Here is a 20,160-nt window from a genome sequence, read left to right as displayed (position 1 = left end):
ACATTGGCACAGGAAACCACTTTCTAAATATCAAACCAGTAGCCTAGACACTGAGAAAAACAATTAATAACTGGGACCTCATGAAACTGAAAAGCTTCTGGATAGCAAAGGGCACTGTCAACAAGACAAAACAACAGCCTACAGAATGGGAAAAGATCTTCACTAACCCCACAACAGACAGAGGTCTAATCTCCAAAATATACAAAGAACTCAAGAAATTGGTCACCAAAAAATACCACATAATCCAATAAAAAATGGAGTACAGACCTAAACAGAGAACTCACAACTGAAGAATCTAAAACGGCTGAAAGTCACTTAAGGAAATGCTTAAAATCCTTAGTCATCAGAAAAATGCAAATCAAAACAACTCTGAGATTTCATCTTGCACTTATAAAAATGGCCAAGATCAAAAACACTGATGACAACTTATGCTGGAGAGGTTGTGGGGAAAGGGGAAAACTTCTGCATTGCTGGTGGGAATGCAAGCTGTTATAAACCCTTTGGATGTCAGTGTGGCAATTTCTCAGAAAATTAGAAAACAACCTTCCTCAAGACTGAATAATACCACTTTTGGGTATTTATCCAAAAGATGCTCAATCATAACACAAGGGCATGTGCTCCACTATGTTCATAGCAGCTTTGTTTGTCATAGCTAGAATCTGGAAACAACCTAAATGCCCCTTGACTGAAGAATCAATAAGGAAAATGTGGTACATTTACACAGTAGATGTAGTACTACACAGTAGATAAAAATAACGACATCTTGAATTTTGCTGGCAAGTGGATTGAGCTAGAAAACGTTATTTGAGTGAGACAACCCAGACACAGAAAGACAATTATCACATGTATACACTCATAGGTGGTTTTTAAACATAAAGCAAAGAAAAGCAGCCTACAAACCACAATCCCAGAGAACTCAGACAACAATAAGGACACCAAGAGAGACTTACATAGATCTAATATACATGGAATGTAGAAAAAGACAATATCTCCTGAGTAAATTGGGAGCATGGGAACCTTGGGGGAGGACTGAAGGGGAGAGGGAAGAGGCAGGGAGGGGAGCAGAAAAATATATAGAGCTCAATAAAAACAAATAAACAAATAAACAAATAAATGATGTTGGTTTAATTCGTTAGATGATTCACAGTGAAACATGCATCATTGATTCAGGAGGATTCAGAAAGTCAGAATTCATGGTTCCACACTGGGCACTGTATCATAAAGTCCATGTCAGGGAAAAGCAGTTTCATGTTTAGAGAAATTGAGCAACATAGAGCACACACAGTTTTGATAGGGGAGTTCAGCTAATCATACTCTGTTTTTGGGGTGTGCAGCCCTCAGGCAAAAACCTGCCTATAAACCTAGCAAAAGCGCTCCGCTAGCTCTCTTTTTGCCTGGCTCCTGCGTCCGGACGGATTGGTTGGATTCTGGTGTAAGCTGTTGTAAGTCTTACTTCTGTTTATTAAAGCTGTATATTTTGTATCAAGATAGTCTGGGGACTTTTCTTTACCAATTGCCCTGCAGCTTCACAGTTTGGCCTGTTCTACACAAGTGACAGGTCCAAAATATCTAGCCAAAGCTTGTACTTCCATTGTCTTGAAAACGAATATTAAAGCCAATCTCAGAAATTTTCTGAATTCTACTGCTCCAAAACACCCACCTCATCATAGAACCACAGTTCATTTCCATACTGAATGTTGAGTTTTGTGTATTCAAAAGATCAGAGAGAAAACCAGACCTGTATGCCTCTTTACTAATACTACACAAGACCTATCACTCTTCTTCCTAGCCAATCATTATTAATAAGAAGCTGAGTATTAGATTTCTAAACATGATCTCCCTTCATGATCCCCAGTTCAAGCAGACCAATACTGTGTTTTGACCCACTTCTTCTGATTTTTCTCTGATTTCCTGCATTATTTTACTCATTATGTAATCCAGTAGTGCCTATAAAGAAGTCTTGTTTAGTGTATTTGAAGCAAAGAGAAACTGGGAAGTGATGCTATCTTTATGTGTAAATTCTTCTTGTACCATTTTCCTAGTATTCTACTTAATTTTCATTTTAACAATGTGAGAGTGTTCTGCTGAGTGTGGGCTGGAGAGCCTCTTTTAGTGGAAATGGACTACAGAGAAAGAGGACAAACTTACGACAAGTGTTTTGCTGTGGGTGGTGATATGACTTATTTAGTATTTGAGAGGAGGCAAACAGGACTAGTGTTCTCCTCAGATCTTTTTGTATATTTAAAAATAAACATGGGCCAGGAGTGGTGGTACACACTTTTAATCTCAGTTCTTGGGAGGTAGAGGCCAGTGGATCTCTGTAGGTTTGAGGCCAGCCTGGTCTACAAGAGCTAGTTCTATGACAGTCCCCAAGCTATAGAGAAATCTTGCCTTGAAACACCAAAAACAAATAAATAAATAAAAGTAAAAGTTAAAAATAAACATAACCCTCCTATACACAAAGAACAAAGAAGCAGAGAGGGAAATCTGAGAAACATCACCTTTCACAATGGTCACAAACAGCATAAAAGAATCTTGGGGTAACTCTATCCAAGGAAGTGAAAAATCTATTTGATTTGCATTTCCCTGATTGCTAAGGAGGTTGAGCATGACCTTAAGTGTCTTTTGGCCATTCGAAGTTCTTCTGTTGTGAATTCTCTGTTCAGTTCAGTACCCCATTTTTTAGTTGGGTTAATTAGAGTTTTAGTGTCTTGTTTCTTGAGTTCTTTGTATATTTTGGAGATCAGACCTTTGTCTGTTGAGGGGTTGGTGAACATCCTCTCCCAGTCAGAAGGTAGCCTTTTTGTCTTAGTGACAGTGTCCTTTGCTTTACAGAAGCTTCTCAGTTTCAGGAGGTCCGATTTATTCACTGTTTCTCTTATTGTCTGTGTTACTGGGGTTCTACCTAGGAAGTGGTCTCTTGTGCCCATGTCTTGTAGGAATAGGGAAATAAATATCTCAACTAAGGGAGCCATTTTAGGGTTTGTAAGAGACTTGATTCTAGAGGGGGTCCCAGGTCCAAGGAGAGATCCCCAGATTGTTCCCTGGGCAGCAGAGGAGAGGGTGCATGAACTGGCCTGGTCCCATAACCATACTGATGAATATATCACCATAGAACCTTCATCTGGTGATGAATGGAGATAGAGACAGAGTCCCTCATTGGAGCACTGGACTTAGCTCCCTAGGTCCAAATGAGGAGCAGAAGGAGGGAGAATGTGAGCAAGGAAGTCAGGATCACAAGGTGTGTGTCCACCCACTGAGACGGTGGGACTGATCTAATAGGAGCTCACCAAGGCCAGCTGGACTGGGAGTGATGGAGCATGTGATCAAAATGGACACTCTGAACGTGGCTGGCAATGAAGGATGACTGAGAAGCCAAGAACAATGGCATTGAGATTTAATTCTGCTGCATGGACTAACTTTGTGGGAGCCTGGTTTGTTTGGATGTTCACCTTTAAAGTCCTGTATCGATGGGGGAGGACCTGGACTTCCCATGGGGTAGGGAACCCTGATTGCTCTTAAGACTAGAGAGGGAGGGGGAGGTGGGGAGGGGGTCATGGGAAGGGGGAGGGAAAAGGGAGGCAGGGAAGAGGTGGAAATTTTTAATGAAAAATTAAATAAAAAGGACTTTATCCTTTTTTACTCTCCCAAGCATAAATATATTTTACAACAGACTGTACACCATTTAGGAGGGGTTTTTTTTTGTCCAAATCTGCCTTTACTATACATATCCATCTTTTTCTGACCACGTTAGTTTTTAATCTGCTAAAAGGTATGGCTGGGGTTAAAGCTGAAGCTATAGCAGCTGGCTCCACCCCATTCCTTAGTTTCCTGGGAGTCTGACTTCATGGCAGAAGTACAGACAGAAGCCATATTTATTACCACAACCCTGTGGAGTTTCTGGGTCCATGCTACCACTAAGAAGCTTGATGATGGCTGCTTATAAACATGAACTCTGCTTAGACTCCTAGCAACAGTGGACAGGGTGTCTGAACTCGTCTTCCCTAGTATTGAGGTTGGTAAACACCCTAATTAGCATCATAGAGCCTTCATCCAGTAACTGATGGAACCAGATGCAGAGATCTATAACCAAGCACCAGGCCAAGCTCCAAAATTCAATCAGAGATGGAGAAGGGAATATATGGGCAAGTATAGTCAAGATAATGATGGAGATGCCAGTCAGTGGTGGCTTCTGCATTTAATTCCAGCACTTAGGAGGCAGAGACAGGAAGATCACTGTGAGTTCAAGGTTATCCTGGCCTATAGAGTGAGTTCCCGGATAGGCTAGACAGATAAACCCTGTTCAAAACACAAAACAAAACAAACTCAACACAGTAATCTACAGAGACAGCTGAACCAAACTTGTGGAAACTCGTGAACTCTAGGCCAACAGGTGTGGAGCCTCCATGGGACTGAACTAGGCCTTCCCTTTGTGGGATACAGTAGTGAAGCTTGAACTATCTGAGGGTCCCCTGACAGTGAGGCCAGGATTGAGCCCTGGAGCCTGAGCTAGCTTGCTGGAGCCCTTTCCGTATGTTGGGATGCCACTCTTAACCTTGATGCAGCTGGGAGGGTCTTGGTCCTGCCTCAACTTGCTGTGCTGAACTTTATTGAATTCTCATGGAAGCCCTCACCCATAGGAAGTGGATGGTAAAGGGGCAGGAGGGGAAGGGAGAGGGGATGAGAACAGTGGTGGAAATGAGACCTGTGATAAAAATGTAAAATGAAAAAAAATATTTACAAAAAATAACCTAAAAAGAGAAGAATAGATGTTCGATAAAATATTAAAATATTGGGAATAAAAGAAAGAAATAAAGACCTACAGCCAGGCAAGGTGGCACAAGAATTTCGTTTCTGCACTGGGGAGGTAGAGGCAGGTGTGTCTCTCAGTTCAAGGCTGGCCTTGCCTCAGAACTCAGAACCAGTTCAAGTAAAAAGAAACCTCAGACAGGTGTGGCCATTCTCACACCTTCACACAAGGGAGGATGAGGCAGGACTATTGTTGAGAGTTGAAAGGCACATTGGGCAAAATGATGAGTGCCAACTAACCTTTGGTTCATGGTAAAATCCCATCTCAACAAATTCAAATGCTAGATCTATAGATGCAAAGTTAACAATTCAGTATTTCTGTACTAGATCAATGGATGAATTATTTATTTATTTCTTTGTTAATGTTGTTCAGTGAACAAATTCTCAGCTGGGCGGTGGTCCCACATACCTTTAATCCCAGCATTTGGGAGGCAGAGGCAGGCAAATCTTTGTGAGTTTGAAGCCAGCATGGTCTACAAGAGCTCGTTCCTGGACAGGCTCCAAAGCTGCATAGAAACACTGTTCCAGAAAAGAAGAAAGGAGGGAAGGAAGGAAGGAAGGAAGGAAGGAAGGAAGGAAAGAAGGAAGGAAGGAAGGAAGGATTTCTTTGTAGCCCTGACTATGCCAGAACTCACTCTGTGAGCCAGGCTGGCCTTGAATTTAGAGATTTGCCTGCTTCTGCCACCTAAGGGTTGGGATTAAAGCCCTGTACGACTTCTGACTGGCTTCAATGAATAAATTAATCACAGTTATTATCTAAGTTTTTCCTGGTTTTAGATCTGATTGTACAGCAACTAAATCCTTAATGGAGTAAAAAGATTAGACTCAGTTGTAGAATCAGACTGCAGGCTTAGTCTGGGAGGGCGTGGCTACAAAGGGGCGGGTTCAGTGGAAAGGGTTTAAAGAGTCAAAGCCTCCAGAGTAGCCCACAGAGTCTCAGGTCCTGGAGCTACAATGTTTCCCTGCCTTGAAATGGAGGCCTCTCACCAGTGTCCAGCTCCGGTAAATTCATCAACTCTATAATCTCATGCAGCCTCATCTAGCCTTGTCTGCGCTTCAAATACTGTGTGTGTTCTTGTAGTTTGCAGGGAATTTTGATGCTTTTACTTTTGGGGTTTTTTGTTCTGTTTTTAAGGTCAGTTCTTACATAGATTCTCTTACCTCAGAGATCTTTGGACTGGATAACCTGAATATGTCAGTGTGTTCTTATTTATATATGATAATTTAACTGGGTGATTTGATTTCTCTGTTGATTCAGAGACTACTAAAAGGTAAAATAAAATAAAATAATTTAAAAAGAGACTACTAAGATTGTCAGGGTGACCTTGAATTCAAGGTTGTTCAGTCTGAAAGATAAAGGGAAGGCACTCATGCCTTGCTTGTGTTCCTTTTTGTCAATTTAAGCCAGACATGCCTTAAATCCCATCACGAGGAAGGTAGAGGAAGGCTGATCTCTTAGTTTGAGTTGACTCAGTGAGTTCCCTTCCAGGAGGTGTTGGCATGCTATTTGAGCCCAGCATGTAGCCGCCAGAGCCAGGTGGACCTGGAGGTTAACCTGGTCTCCAGAGGGATCTCTGTGAAAGCCAGGATTCACAGTGAGTTCCACAATGCCAGGGTTACTACCTTGTATCTAAATAGAAAATGAAACAAAGTTAGTTGCATCTGCTGATTGCTGCAGGGGCTCCTTCCCTGGAGCCTATACTGTCTTCAGACTTGAGGAAAGCAGCCTGCTTTCATTTACTCAGTGTCCAGTTGACATTTAATTAAAAACTCTGCCCCCCTGCAGTCTTACTAGCTTCAGAAGAACTCAGAAAGCTGTTCTGGTGCTCTAAATGTGTAAACAGCTGTGGCATTGTTCTCGTGAGTTTCCTTCCTCCAGCATGTGAACAATCATTTTCATCTCTAGTCTTCTCTGTAGTGGAATTTCAATTTTATTTAATAAAGTTTGCCCGGGGATCGTGAAAGTTAAATAGCCACATTGGTCAGTCAGTCTTACAGCCAAGTCGTGGTAACACAGCCCTTTAATTACAGTAGCATCACTAGTTGCCATAAAAGGCAGGAGGTGCATGCCTTTAACACCAGTGGTACTGGTATTTAATCCCAGCCCTAGAGAGGATTATAAAATGGAGTGAGACAGCTCTCCCAATCTCATTCTGAGATTCCTGGAGGCAGGATCATTGTTTTCAGATTGAGGTCCAGGTAAGAACCAGTGGCTGACTGCTTTTCTATTTGGATCTTCAGGTTGAACCCCAATTTCTCTGAGGTTTTACTAATCATGTATCATTTGGCACCCAATTTTTTGGTACATGAATTTACAAAAAAGCCATTTGCCTGTGGCTTTTTAGCCACCAACCCTTGCCAAAGTTGGGACTGGAATTCCAGCTCTAGGAATTGAAACCCAAACCTAGCCACCACCTGGGTTCAGAGAGCTCCCAGCTCCCATCTTCCCTGGCTTAGTTTCTTCTCCAGCTGTGCCTATCCTTGCTGCCGCTGTCCTGCATCCACATGAGAAAACCACCATTAACAAAAAGCTGGTAAACTAGAAGATATAATTGAGTGAGGGGGGCATCTTCTAGCCCCAGGAAGCAGCAGAAGCTAGAAGCTTTGACCACCTTGTTCTGTAGTGAAGAACAGAGTCAAGTGCAGCTGTTTGGTATGTTTGATAACTGTCTTTTTTTCAGGTAGGCTGGGTTTGCTGCTTTTTAGAGACACTTCCTAGCAGCAAAAAACTCCAGCTCCTTTTTTTTTTTTTTTTTTGACAGGGTTTTTCTGTGTCTTTGGCTGTCCTAAAACTCACTCTGTAGACCAGGCTTGCTTTGAACTCACAGAAATTTACCTGACTCTGCCTCCTGTGTGCTGATTAAAGACATGCCACTGTTATGCCCAAATCCACAAAGTCCCCCAAAAGCCAACAAGACCAAGTCCCATACGTAAAAGCAAAAGAGCCTTTATTTTATACAAGTTTTCAAATCGGTCTCTCCACATGACCGATGATTTGGAATAAACAGAAAGCCCCCAGCTCCGTTAGAACAGGGTTTTATAGTAGTAAAGTTGTGGGTGAGGGGTTTCTGAGGTTCAGGACCTCTAATTGACTGATGTTTATCTAGGGTTGTTCTGGTGAGTGTGTGCTGGCAGGTGGTCCTAGCTACAGCAATTGGAATGTCAGGCATTTCCTTTGGATGGTCTGTTTTTGGGTGGTGCTCAGGTAATCTCAGCTTGTGGTTCTTTCTGCAACCAGGTACTGCTTCAGGGTTAAATACTGAGACTCAGAACTCTATTAAATTTATGGATGACTCAGCCCTACTCTTCCAGGTGATAATGATTGGAAGTAAAGAACATCCTTTGGGAGATCTGTTCATTTTTAGCATATCATGGCTGGCTCCTACATTTCTCCTTTCACAAGCACCGATGACAGGACCCAATTTGGGGTCCTGCTTGCCCCTGGTTTTAAGGAGGTGTGGAACTATTTAAATTAATAAATCCATTAATTGACAACTCTGGACCAATTATTTTTAGTATATCAACAGGCACTAGAGGTCTTGTCTCCCATGCCAGGGAGTTCTCCCTTGTCTTACCCTTTTAACCTATTATGGGCTGACATTGCAGTGTTGTTAACCAGACCCAAGTAGGTTGAAAGGCGAGCCAAAGGTGGGGGGAGATTTAAACAATGGGGCACTCACCAGACTCTGAAGAAGAGACAGGGAGTGTTTATATCAGCTGCACTGGTCTGCATCAGCAAGTCCAGGACTCGCCACCATTCAGAGCAGGTTGTTGTCAGAAACTGATGCTTAGATGTGTCTGCTCCCAAGTGGAAGCCTATTGAGATAAGTTTAAAATAGAAATAGAAATTAAAATTTACAAAAAGCAGATAACAGGTACTGGGATTAAAGGCATATGCCACCAAGACTGGCTTCTTCCCAGCTCTTTTAAGAGTCTCTGTCACCTAACACTTAAATGGCATTAATGAGCCATAGGTATCATGATTCTTTGTGGTAGAATGGACTTTGAAACTCCACAGAGTTATAACAAAAACATGGCTATCACTAGAGCATTCACAAAAAGCTAAAGTATTATTAGGAAGCCACGGAATGGGGCAGAACCAGCTGCCAAAGTGGCAACTTTAATCCTAGCCATGCTGTTCAGCAGATTGTAGGCTCATGCGGTCAGAATAAGACAGAAATAGAGTGAAGGCAGATTGAGACAGGGGGAAAGGCTTTAAATGGTTTACAATGTTTTCTAAAATGTAAGAAAAAGGATAAAGTCCTTTAAATGAAAAGAGAGTAGTTGGGCATAATGGCACACACCTTTAATCCCAGCACTTGGGAGGCAGAGGCAGGCAGATCTAAGTACAAGGCCAGCCGAGTCTAGAGTGAGATCCACGATAGCCACAGAAACACAGAAAATCTATCTTAACAATCCAAAAATTTAAAATAAAAATAAAAGAAAGTAAAAACCATGTAGAGATGGAAAATATACGGAGAATCTAGATAATGTTTGTTACTGTTTTGTCTTTGAATTGTTTCACTGCTGAGAATGGGGGAACAGCTGCTAAAAGATGTTTGAGTAGATGCCTGCTGGATCAATATATATATATATTATGTACATATATATATATGTACATTTAAAAAGCCTTGACTTCAAAGTTTTTAATTCAAAGGATATGTTACTTTGGAAAAGTTTTGCTTTTGTTTCCACATGAAGTAAGAGGGTTAAAAAAATAAGAATTGTTCAAGAGAGACCCCCTGAAATATCTCATAGGGACAGATGGCCCAGATGATCCAAAGTTTTAGTTCTATATCCAGAAGAGTTTCAAGAGTGCTGTTGAGAAGATCCAGCCTCATAGAATACTCCAGTAAGGACTTGACATAATCCTAAATTTTCCTTGAGTTCCAATAAGATTAACATTACCTCCAATCAGAAGGAAGCAGCCTAGAAAAATATGTGAGGGATTCGGGAGACAGAGGTGATCGACTTTTTAGGAGAGTTTAGGATCAGTTTTCAGGCCAGGTACATGTTGTACACCCATGGTACCAGCCCAGCCTCATGCCAGCCTTTGCTTCCTGTCTTGAGGTATGTTCTCATGATGCTGGCCAGACTGGTCAGTACCTAGTGGGCTCTGCTGCCACCATAGTCTTGCCCTCATCTTCCCAGTTACCTGGGACCACACTTAGACACCCCACACCTGAATTTTACCATCAAAAGACACAAAACATTGGAATCATCTTTGAGATGGCTTCGCAGGTGAAGTCAATGTGTGTATCTTTGTCGTGACCTCACCTCAAGTTGTCTCCTGATGCTTATGGAGTGCCACGAGATTTTTAAATGTAAGTACAGACAAGAGTAATAAACAAAACCCAATTTATATTTACTTTTTAAAAATCTGGATTTAGGAGCTGAAGATATGGCTCAGTGGCTATGAGAACTTTTTCCAGAGGATCCAGATTCAGTTCCCAGTCATCAACCTTCTCTATCACTAGTCCAGAGTATCCAATGCCTTCTTCTGGCCTCCATGGGTACTCCATGGTAACTTCTGGTACTCCATGGGTCCCTAACACCTTTTCCTGGCTCCCATTATTCATTTTATTTATTGATTTACTTTTTATTACTTTTATTTTTGGTTTTTTGATACAGGGTTTCTCTACAGCTTTGGAGTCTATCCTGGAACTAGCTCTTTTAGGACAGGCTGGTCTCAAACTCACAGAGCTCCACCTGTCTCTACCTCTAGAATGCTAGGATTAAAGGACTGCCCCACCACTGTCAGACTCCATTAGTTATTTTACATCCTCCAGGCTCTGTGCTGAGCTGATCCCATCTGAATCACCTTCCACTGATTGAGGAGCCAAGACTGTAGCTCTGTGCTCACCCATCCCCCACAACCCCTTCCCTTCCTGCCCTTCCACCACAAGCCCCTCCCTGTCTGCACACAATACCTTTGATATGTTTCAGATTTCACTTTTGATTATACAACACACATGCGTGTGCGTACACACACACACACACACACACACACACACACGTTTAGGGTTTTTGAGACACACTTTCTCACCATTCTGGAACTCATTCTGTAGACCAGTCTGGCCTTGAACTTAAGAGTTTGGGGGGATTAATGGCATGAACCACCAATTCCCAGCTAGTTTTATGCTTTTAAAGCCTTACAATTGTTCAGACATGGTGATAAACACCTTTAATTACAGTACTCCAAAGCTAGAGACTGGAGGGTCTCACAGAGTTCAAGTCTGCCTGGTACATACATGTTGGGTCTAGGGCAGTCACGCAAAGATGAGGACAGAACACCAAAGTCTAATTAACCAGAAACAAATTTTATTCCAGAAACTGAAATCCAGAAAAAAATAAATAAAAATCTCCATGGAGCACAAAAAGCTTATCAACTAGCTGAGACCACAGCCAAAGATGAATTTTATGGCTGTGGCAGAGGCTGAACCCATCTTCTTATCGTAGGGGCACCAATCATTAGGTCTGAACAAAAGAATTTTTACATTCTCAAGGAAAAATTCAGATACAGATTGTGTTTCTGTACAATCTCCATTAATAGTTTTTTATAGGTTAACATTTTTCAATAGGTTACAATAGTAACCTATTGTCTTTCTTGATACTTATGAGCAGTGTTTACTGAAGCCCCGTGGTCTCCCCTTTGATGCTGTCAGTTTCACATAGCAGGGATAATGTATAACCCAGAGGTCATATATCCTAACCTATAACCTAACATATAACCTAAAAGTTGACTCAGTTCATATCCATAGCCTAGCTCTCAGTTTGCAGAGAGATTATTTGGCCTTGTAAATAGTTATGGGTTGTAAAGCCAAATAACCCGCTGTTAATAGTTAATCCTCAAGTTGCTGAGGAAGCTACTGATGGTTTGTTCTCATTCTCCTAGACTTATAACTTTCTATTTCTTTATTTTAATAGTCTTATTTTTGGATCTATGTTTTTATTTTCTTATTCTTGGACTCTTCAGCACATAGTGAGCTCCAGGACAGCCAGAGCTACATAATGACATCCTTCTCAAAACATAACAAAAAACCAAATTAGATGAGCAGGTAACTATGGCAGTAGTTTTAGTTCTTTTCATTGGTCAATCTGATCCAATCCATCTAGACATCATCTAAATCCCAAAAGAAGTGGGCAGAGCCTCAGTTGTTCAGACTGCAGATTTTGGCTGGGAAGGTGTGGCTACAAAGGGGAGGGTTCTGTGGAAGGAGTATGAGGGACAGAGCTGGCAGAGAAGGCCTGAGGCTTGGAGGCTGGAGTTCTTTGGAGTCACTGCCTACCCCTTTGGAACTGGAGATCTGTTATCAGTGTTTCGATCAGGGAAGTCCCTTAGCTCCATCAAGAGACCCTATCTTACCCAGAAGAGTCTAGAGTTGGGTTCACCTTCAGGTATCATTTATTTTTCTTTTAGTTTGCTGATTTTTTGAGATTAGAATTTCCTACTTAACCCTGCCTTACCTGGAAGAGATTCTGCTGGATAACAAATGGCCAAGGAGTTTTGTTTATATCAAAGTCATTATTTGAGTCTCTTTTGTTTATATCAAAGTCATTATTTGAGTCTCTTTGTATATTCTGTTCATAGTGACTTTGAACTCAGGGAAGATTTGGGGGCTGGAAATTGTAGGTGTGAGTCATTCAAATGCTTTGACTTTGACTGTGCTATTCTCTGCCTCTTTTTCTTCCTCCTCCTCCTTTTTTTTTCAACACAAGACAGGTTTCTCTGTAGCCCTGGCTGTACTGGAACTGTCTCTGTAGACTAGGCAGTCTTGATCGCACAGGAATTCTCTTTGAGCGCTGGAATTACTACACCCAGCTTGTGCTGATCTTAAGTCAATTTAAACCAGGCATGGTTGGTTCTGTACATTTTTTAATCCCAGCACTTGGAAGGCAGAAGCAATCTCTGTGAATTCACAGTCAATCTGGTCTACAGAGTGAGTTCCAGGACTGTCAAGGCTGACATCCTGTAATAAAACAATGATAACAAGTTCTTTTTCTCTGCTGGTTGATTCATGGTCCCATTATGGAGACTAGGGTGTCCTCAATATTGCAGGAAGCATCCTGCTCCCCACGTCTCAGTGTTCAAATAAGAATTTTGAACCATGATTTTACTCTTTGAGATTTTATGCATTTTTTGTTGTTGTTGTCTTCCATTAGTTTCTGGAGATGTCAGGTAGGATGTTCTAAAACTCTAGAAGTAACCAACCATTTCATTGAACTAGTGAGTTTCTTGACTGTAGCATGAGAATTATCATCTCCATCCCATAGCCCTGTTTTTCCCAATGCTTTACACTTGCAGACCACACCAAGGATATTGAAACTTTATTGCTTCTATTGAGTGTTTCTTTCCTATCCTGTTCATCTCTGGAGCACAGAGTATAATGGTAAAAGGAAAATGCTGTGAATCCCTGAGTGGCTACAGCAGCACAAATGCTGCAAGTCCCTGAGCGGTGGCAGTGGGCCATGTGGTGGAAGGTGTCCCCAAGAGCAGTCAGTCCCAGGCAGGTATGGTGCAGTTCCCCGAGTGACTGCAGCAGCCCACAAGGAGAGACATACAGATGGGCATGCCACGAGACCATGCTGCAGGTCTCCAAAGGCAAATGGTCCCAGGCAGGGAGCCACACTGCATGTGAGAGACAAGAGACATGGATTGGAATGCCATAAAGAGTGACCTTAGATATTTATTTATGGAAAGGAAGAAGGGGGAGAAGGAGAAGAACAGAGAAGATGGAGAGACAGAGATGGAAAAGGGAAAGGAACTCAGTGGATGGGGAGGGAGTCGGAGTGGCTGTCTCTTAAAAAGACAGGACAGACCATTACACAGAGTACAAGCTGCAGCCCTCCTGCCTCCTTCTCTGAAACTGGCAATCAAAGTCAATAACTAATGACATCCTTTTCACAGATGCTCTCAATTGTTTCAGGAAGGGTCAGCTAGGTGAGTGGAGACTTGGAAGATGAGAAATTGGGAGTTTCCTTTGCTTTATTTGAGGTCATGGAGAACCAACCACCTGGGCTGATTCCTTGCTTCCTGTAGACTGCTTCTCAGTGTGAACGGATTCACCTGTACTATGGTTGGAATTGGATAGGGTATTTGGGAAAGAACATGCCTTTGACAGGTTTCACACCTCAGACAGAAGAATGGCTTTAAAACCAACAGACAGTGATCAAAATGTAAAGACTGAGGCCTCCACCATCACCTGTCAGGAACATCCATCATGAGCTATTGTGGCCATGATGAAATTACAGCTTATGGCAGTTGATGATTTGGATGTCAACCCACCTGAGAAATGACTCTCAGATGGTGGAATCCTGCCTGGCAAAGCTGGCAGCACCACTGACTCTAAAACTCTGAATTGCTTTCATCTGTAATATCACTTTGTAATAACAGCTCTGATATCTCCCCATTAGGATGCATTTTCATGTAATTTGTACATGTAATCTCATGATTATATCTCAAAATTATGGCTACACATACATTTCTAGATGATCAAAAGTATGACTTCTATCTGCTATTGTTGACTGAGGTTTTCTGTCCTGCCCAGTCCTTGTTCTGCCTGGTTCCCACAGTCATTAAGTCACAAAAAAAATCACACAGAAAGTCTACATTAGTTATAAACTTATTGGCCCATTAGCTCAGGCTTCTTATTAACTCTTATGAATTATATTAACCCATTATTCTTATCTATGTTAGCCACATGGCTCGGTACCTTTTTCGGTGGGGCAGGTCACATCTTCCTTCTCAGGATAAGACAGTTTTGAAAAAATTTCCTGCCTCTGAAAATGGTCTGTCAATTACGCTAGGCCATAGCTAAAGTTTGTTGGATGATTGCTCAGGTAGCTAATTGTCTCTGTCATATATTGCTCACTTTGGAAGCTACTTGAATGTACTTCCTACCTGCTCAAGTAATATTATCTTCCTTCTCAGGTCTTTGATGGGATTGAAGATTAGATAGTCATAGTTACTGCCTTCTTATGATCTAGCCAAGCCATTTCCAATACAAGACTTAGACTCCTTAGAATAGAATGTTTATTAAAACATTTAGCATATGTTCCTTGCTTAATACTGTTTATGCTGATTTTAATTCTAATCTTATACTTGATATCTGTTCCTAGTGTATATTGTTTTGTATTGGGTATGGAACTCTTTTACTTAAACAAAAGGGGAAGATGCTGCAGGATCTCCTTCCACTCCTTCAGCCGATAGCCTTTAAGATACCAGCCCACTTGGGCATGGTCTCTTTTATTTTAAAAAGCAGGTAGTCCTGCACTATATCTCTCTTGCTTCCGGTTACTAGACTCTGTTCCTGGCCATGCAGAGAACTGTTATCTAAGACAGTGATCTGTAAGTTTTCCCCTTAAATAAATAACCCTTTTATTAATCATAATTCCAAACTGGCGTGAGATTGTTTTGTGACTTACATCTGCATACTATATCCTCTACATTATGGTGAAAATCTTGGAAGTCTGTTTTCTATCATTAGCCTTACAGAACAAGTTGGTCAGACATGCATCCTTCTGGAAAGATCTCAAAGGAAGTTCACAGGTTTTACTTATGAAATTGCAGGTCTATGGCTTTGTAGGATCTCAGACCTTCAAAGGATTTATTTTTTTCCTTGCTTTCTTCCTTTCCTCCTTTCTTCCTCCCTCCCTTCCTTCGTTCCTTCTTTCCTTCCTTCCTTCCTTCCTTCCTTCCTTCCTTCCTTCCTTCCTTTCTTTTTGGTTTTTCAAGACAGGGTTTCTCTGACTATAGGAGCCTGTCATTAACTAGCTCTTGTAGACCAGGTTGGCCTTAAACTCACAGAGATCTGCCTGCCTGTAGCTCTTGAGTTCTGGGATTAAAGGTGTGTGCTACCATCACCTGGCTTCCTTCAGAGGATTTATGATGAGTTAGAGAGTATTGCAAGTGTCTGTCCTTGTTCTCTTGTAGTCTTTAAAGAGGCCAGTAGCACCCAAATGACTAAACATGTCCAGATATTATTAATCACACTTAAGAACTGTAAAATAACGCACATAACCTTTGCCTTTTTTCTTAGATCTCTCAATGGTTTAGTTTTCTCCCTTTAAAAGACAGCCAGAACCTCATCACAGTTAACAGCTATGGTTAACTACAAATGAGGTGATAAGTTTTGCTACATATCTTCAAAGAATGTCTGTGTCCCTGAGAATTTTCCTTGTAGTATTTTTTTATTACTAACAAGTTGCTAGTGAATGGATATATATGTCCATTCACTATATATATTCATATATATATATATATATATATATATATATATATATATGCATGCTTGGGAATTTCTAACGGCAGAAGACATAGATTGAGATGATAAGATGTAGAAGAAGAAAGAATGTACAGTAATTAGAACAAGAATGAATTGGAACTGAGTATTGTAATAGAGAACTGGAATTAGAAATGAGACAGAATTAGAGGAAAGAAATTGTAAATGTTTAGGAAAAAAAAAGATAAAGATCACATGAATGAAAAGACCTTGTGAGAGAAGATTCTTTTTCTACAGGCATCAGACTTTACTTCCTATGCTATTGTGGTTTCTCCTTTTGAATCCTGACTGAAAATCTTCAAGGCAGACCCTTGAATGTTTTCAGTAATCACCATAGCAGTGATCTTGCCCAGAGAGTTCCTCTCATGGAAAGAAGAAAGACTTCCTAAGTTTTCTAAATGGTGTCTTTGCTTTCATGCTTCCTCAGGATCACTATCCCTGAAAACCAGTCGGGATGGGTGACCAGGCCCCACCCACACTCCTACAGCTGGCAGCACAGAAGCTGTGGATGGAGGAGGCCTTGCTCATTTCTAATCTGGAGGACATTCCTGTGGGGCTGCTTCCAACAATGTTTGAGGATGCTGTAACTGACAAACGTACAAACATCATGAAAGCCTTGATGCCTGTCTGGCCTTTCCCATGCCTTCCTGCCGGAGCCCTGATAAGGGACCTGGAGACTTTGAAAGTTCTGCTTAATGGACTAGATGCATTGATTACAGAGAATGTTCATCCCAGGTAAGCAAAGCAGGACTCAGATTGGATGAGGAAGGCTCTGCAGGTGCAGAGAAGGAACAACTGGCTACAGGGAGTACTCCATCTAGTTATACAATGGCAAATGTGGAGGACCCAAGAGTAGACATTGCCACTGAGGTATAGGCCTCTCCCTGTCAGGCCCATAGACACAAGTGGAATGAGACAGGGGTTGATGGGAATGGAATGGAGGGAAGTGAAACTGGGCTATAGATGCCTCACTGGCAAAGACCCATTTTCCCTGAGTCTGAGACCCTGGGCTTGATCCTAGGCAAAGGGAAAAAGCAAAGATTTGGAAGGAAAGGCAAAAATGAGATGTGGATCAGAAGTAGACTATACCATGTATCTTGTCTTATCTTCTGGGATTTTTTTTTTCCAGTTTTACAAAGAGGACACGGAAACTCAGAGTGCTAGATTTGACGAATGTGTGCCAAGACTTCCAGAGCTTTAGAGCTGTAATGCGGTCAGTGAAGATCTGCCCTCAATCTGGGGTGAAGAAGCGATTTGTGGTAGTAACTGATCTTGAGGTCGAGAAGGCCAGTTTCAGTGAATGGCATACATACTTGTTGCAGTGGGCCCAGCAGCAAAGCGATTCCATTCATCTATGCTGCCAAAAGCTGAAGAGTTTGAATTCACCTGTCTTCACTGCCGAACGGATCTTCAAAATGGTAGATGCAGACTGTATCCAGGAGCTGCAACTGAATTCGTGGCAGCTTGAATTCATGGCACACCTTTTTCCTTACCTGCGGCAGATGAGAAATCTCCACACACTTGTGTTGGAAAGAATTCAGAAGCCCTTCAGGTTGGCTGCTTCTGCAGAGCAGAAATTGATAAACCTGTTGCTTTCTCAGTTCACCAAACTCCCCTGTCTCCAGAATCTCTCCATAAGTTATTGCTACTTCTTAGAAGGCTGCCTTGAAGAGTGGCCCAGGTAAGGAAGGATGGAGAGGGTTCTCTAAAGAATAGGAAACAAATCCTTTTCTTTACAGGTTAGTATGTTCTTGATGGCCTGACCACTGTGAATATAGCAGTGGGAGAGATGTAGAATAACCCAACAAATGAGCTCTCTGCTCAGACAGCTGTGAACAGGCCCCAGCACACCTACAATTGCTCATGTGTGAAAGGTTGTTAAGTCCAAAATGATTGACTACATGCTAAATATATGATACTAGGTTTGAAGTTAGAGGAATGGGACCTGGCTGTGGTGGGAAAGATAACATGTCAGGGGACCCTTAGGGACACTGCTGGTCTGAAGCTTAATCTGTCATAGACAGACTAAATTTGGGGTGTAGCCGCAGGGCAACTGGTAATGAAAATCCCCAGACTATCTTGATACAAAATATACAGCTTTAATAAACAGAAGTAAGACTTACAACAGCTTACACCAGAATCCAAACAATCTGTCGGGAAGCAGGAGCCAGGTGGAAAAAAGAGAGCTAGTGGAGCATGCTTGCTAGGTTTATGGCAGGCTTTAGCCTGAGGGCGGCACACCCCCAAAACAGAATGTGATTGTCTGAACTCCCCTATCATTGGGGAAAGCCTCATCTACCTTGCTTTCAGTCCTATCAATCCTCTTCAATACTATTTGGCATAACTAATGCCTTGATCTTTCCCTAGGAGACTGAAGACCCCCTTGGAGACCCTGTCCATCACTGGCTGCTGGTTCTCACAGTCAGACTTGGGTTACCTGAGCCAGAGCCTGTACATCTGTGAGCTCAGACATCTGAAATTGAGTGGTGTAGAGCTGTCTCATTTATGCCTTAAGCCCCTTGCGGTTCTCTTTGAGAGAACCACAAGTACCCTGCAAATCCTGGAATTGGAGGAGTGTGGCATGAGGGACCGCCATTTCGATGCCATTGGGCCTGCCCTAAGCCAATGCTCCCAGCTCACCAGGGTCAATTTTTATCACAATTATATCTCTCTGCTGGCCTTGAAGAACCTTCTACATCACACAGCCAAGTTGAGCAAGCTGACCCATGAGATGTATCCTGCCCCCCTGGAATGCCGTGGCTTCGTGACAAACCTTAGAGATAGATTCAAGCAACTTTGTCCTGAGGTGCTAGATATACTCAGGGCCAAAAGGCCACCAACAAATGTTTTCTTTGCTACAAGAACCCACTGTGTCTGTTTTCAACCCTGATCCTATGACCTGGAGGCCAGACATTACTTTTTTCTATGAGCAGGATAAAGTGGCTTCTGGTAATGGGAATGGAAGCCCTAGTGTAGGGAGGGTATGTTTACTGTGTACATCCTTGATTGCATAGAATAAATGTGCTGAGTTTGTGGGGTTGCTAGTGTGTTTCCATCAGCACATAGCCCGCTTTTCCCCAGTATTTCAATACCCATTTCTTTCCCCATCACCCTAATAAGGTCAGTGTTAAAACAGTACATGTCATGGAACCTTCTGCACAGGTATCTCATCTAGAGGATCTCAAGCATGTTGCTCATAATGGTCAATATATTGGACTGGCAATGGTGTGCAAATGGTTCATGGTTCAGATGAAGGGACTGTGGCTGACATGGAGAACAATTGGATGAGGGAACAGGAGACTGGTAGAATAAGAGACAACTGTGCATTTCTAAATGATTTGACATCAGAGAGACAATTATACAATTCTAAATGTTGCTCTGGTGACTCCTAAAGTGCAGTGGGATCCTGGAGGAATACTGTCTGGTTTGTTTCATAATTGAGTGTTGGGGATGCAGAAAAGATGTTTTGTGTTCACAGAGCATTAGTAATGTCAGGAATTTAGACGGTCAGTTGTGGCCCAGGCCTTGGCAGAAGCAGGAAGGTCTCTGAGTTCAGGGCCAGCCTGGTCTACAGAGTTCCAGGACTGTTGGGACAGTTACACTGAGAAACCCTGTCTCAAAAACCAAAGGAATGCCAAGAATCTTAATCATGCAGAGGTGTCTCCTCATTGGAGATAAAAATCAATGCCTACATTCCATCTAGAAAACTCAGAGTGAAGTTTCTTAAGGACCTGGTGAGTTTTTGCTATCTGTGGATGCAGATGTGCTGGGATCAAAATAAGCTTTAAGTGGTTTTTCCTTACAACACTGAGGACATGCTTTTAGAGTAATTATAATTTTAAATCCACTACTCATGGGGAAGCTCTTCAAATCTGTTTTTCTATTTACATTTCAAATAGAGGCCAACACCATTTTCAATTATTTTTGGTGTATTTAGTGCTCAAACCAAAGATGTGTATGAGAATGAATCATTCTATTGTTGGCAGGAGCTCAAGAAGCAAGTTTGTCCTGGATGTTCACACAACTTTGGGATCCCATTCTGTTGTTTTATTTGTCTTTTTAAGACAGT

At 41.9% G+C, this 20,160-nt stretch overlaps 1 protein-coding gene across 1 annotated transcript; it reads left to right on the top strand.

Annotated features, from left to right (window-relative positions):
- Positions 1 to 5,723: 5,723 nt before the first annotated feature.
- LOC148121619 (oogenesin-3-like) lies at positions 5,724 to 19,127 on the top strand. The gene is made up of 4 exons (XM_087906672.1): positions 5,724 to 5,811; positions 16,519 to 16,826; positions 17,221 to 17,772; positions 18,459 to 19,127. The coding sequence occupies exons 2-4, from the start codon at positions 16,546 to 16,548 to the stop codon at positions 18,979 to 18,981; spliced, it is 1,356 nt and encodes a 451-aa protein (XP_087762798.1). The 5' UTR covers positions 5,724 to 5,811; positions 16,519 to 16,545; the 3' UTR covers positions 18,982 to 19,127.
- Positions 19,128 to 20,160: the final 1,033 nt, after the last annotated feature.

The sequence above is a fragment of the Myodes glareolus genome, chromosome 6, assembly GCF_982192425.1.
Source record: "Myodes glareolus chromosome 6, mMyoGla1.1, whole genome shotgun sequence".
Classification (NCBI taxonomy): Eukaryota; Metazoa; Chordata; class Mammalia; order Rodentia; family Cricetidae; genus Myodes; species Myodes glareolus.
This window is presented reverse-complemented; position numbering and strand designations above follow the sequence as displayed.

Bases quoted from the DNA above. Each gene is read 5' to 3' on its own strand.
- LOC148121619 (XM_087906672.1), top strand. From the start codon at position 16,546: ATGGGTGACCAGGCCCCACCCACACTCCTACAGCTGGCAGCACAGAAG. The intron at 16,827-17,220 runs GTAAGCAAAGCA...TTTTTTTTCCAG, and splicing joins ACAGAGAATGTTCATCCCAG to TTTTACAAAGAGGACACGGA. The intron at 17,773-18,458 runs GTAAGGAAGGAT...ATCTTTCCCTAG, and splicing joins TGCCTTGAAGAGTGGCCCAG to GAGACTGAAGACCCCCTTGG.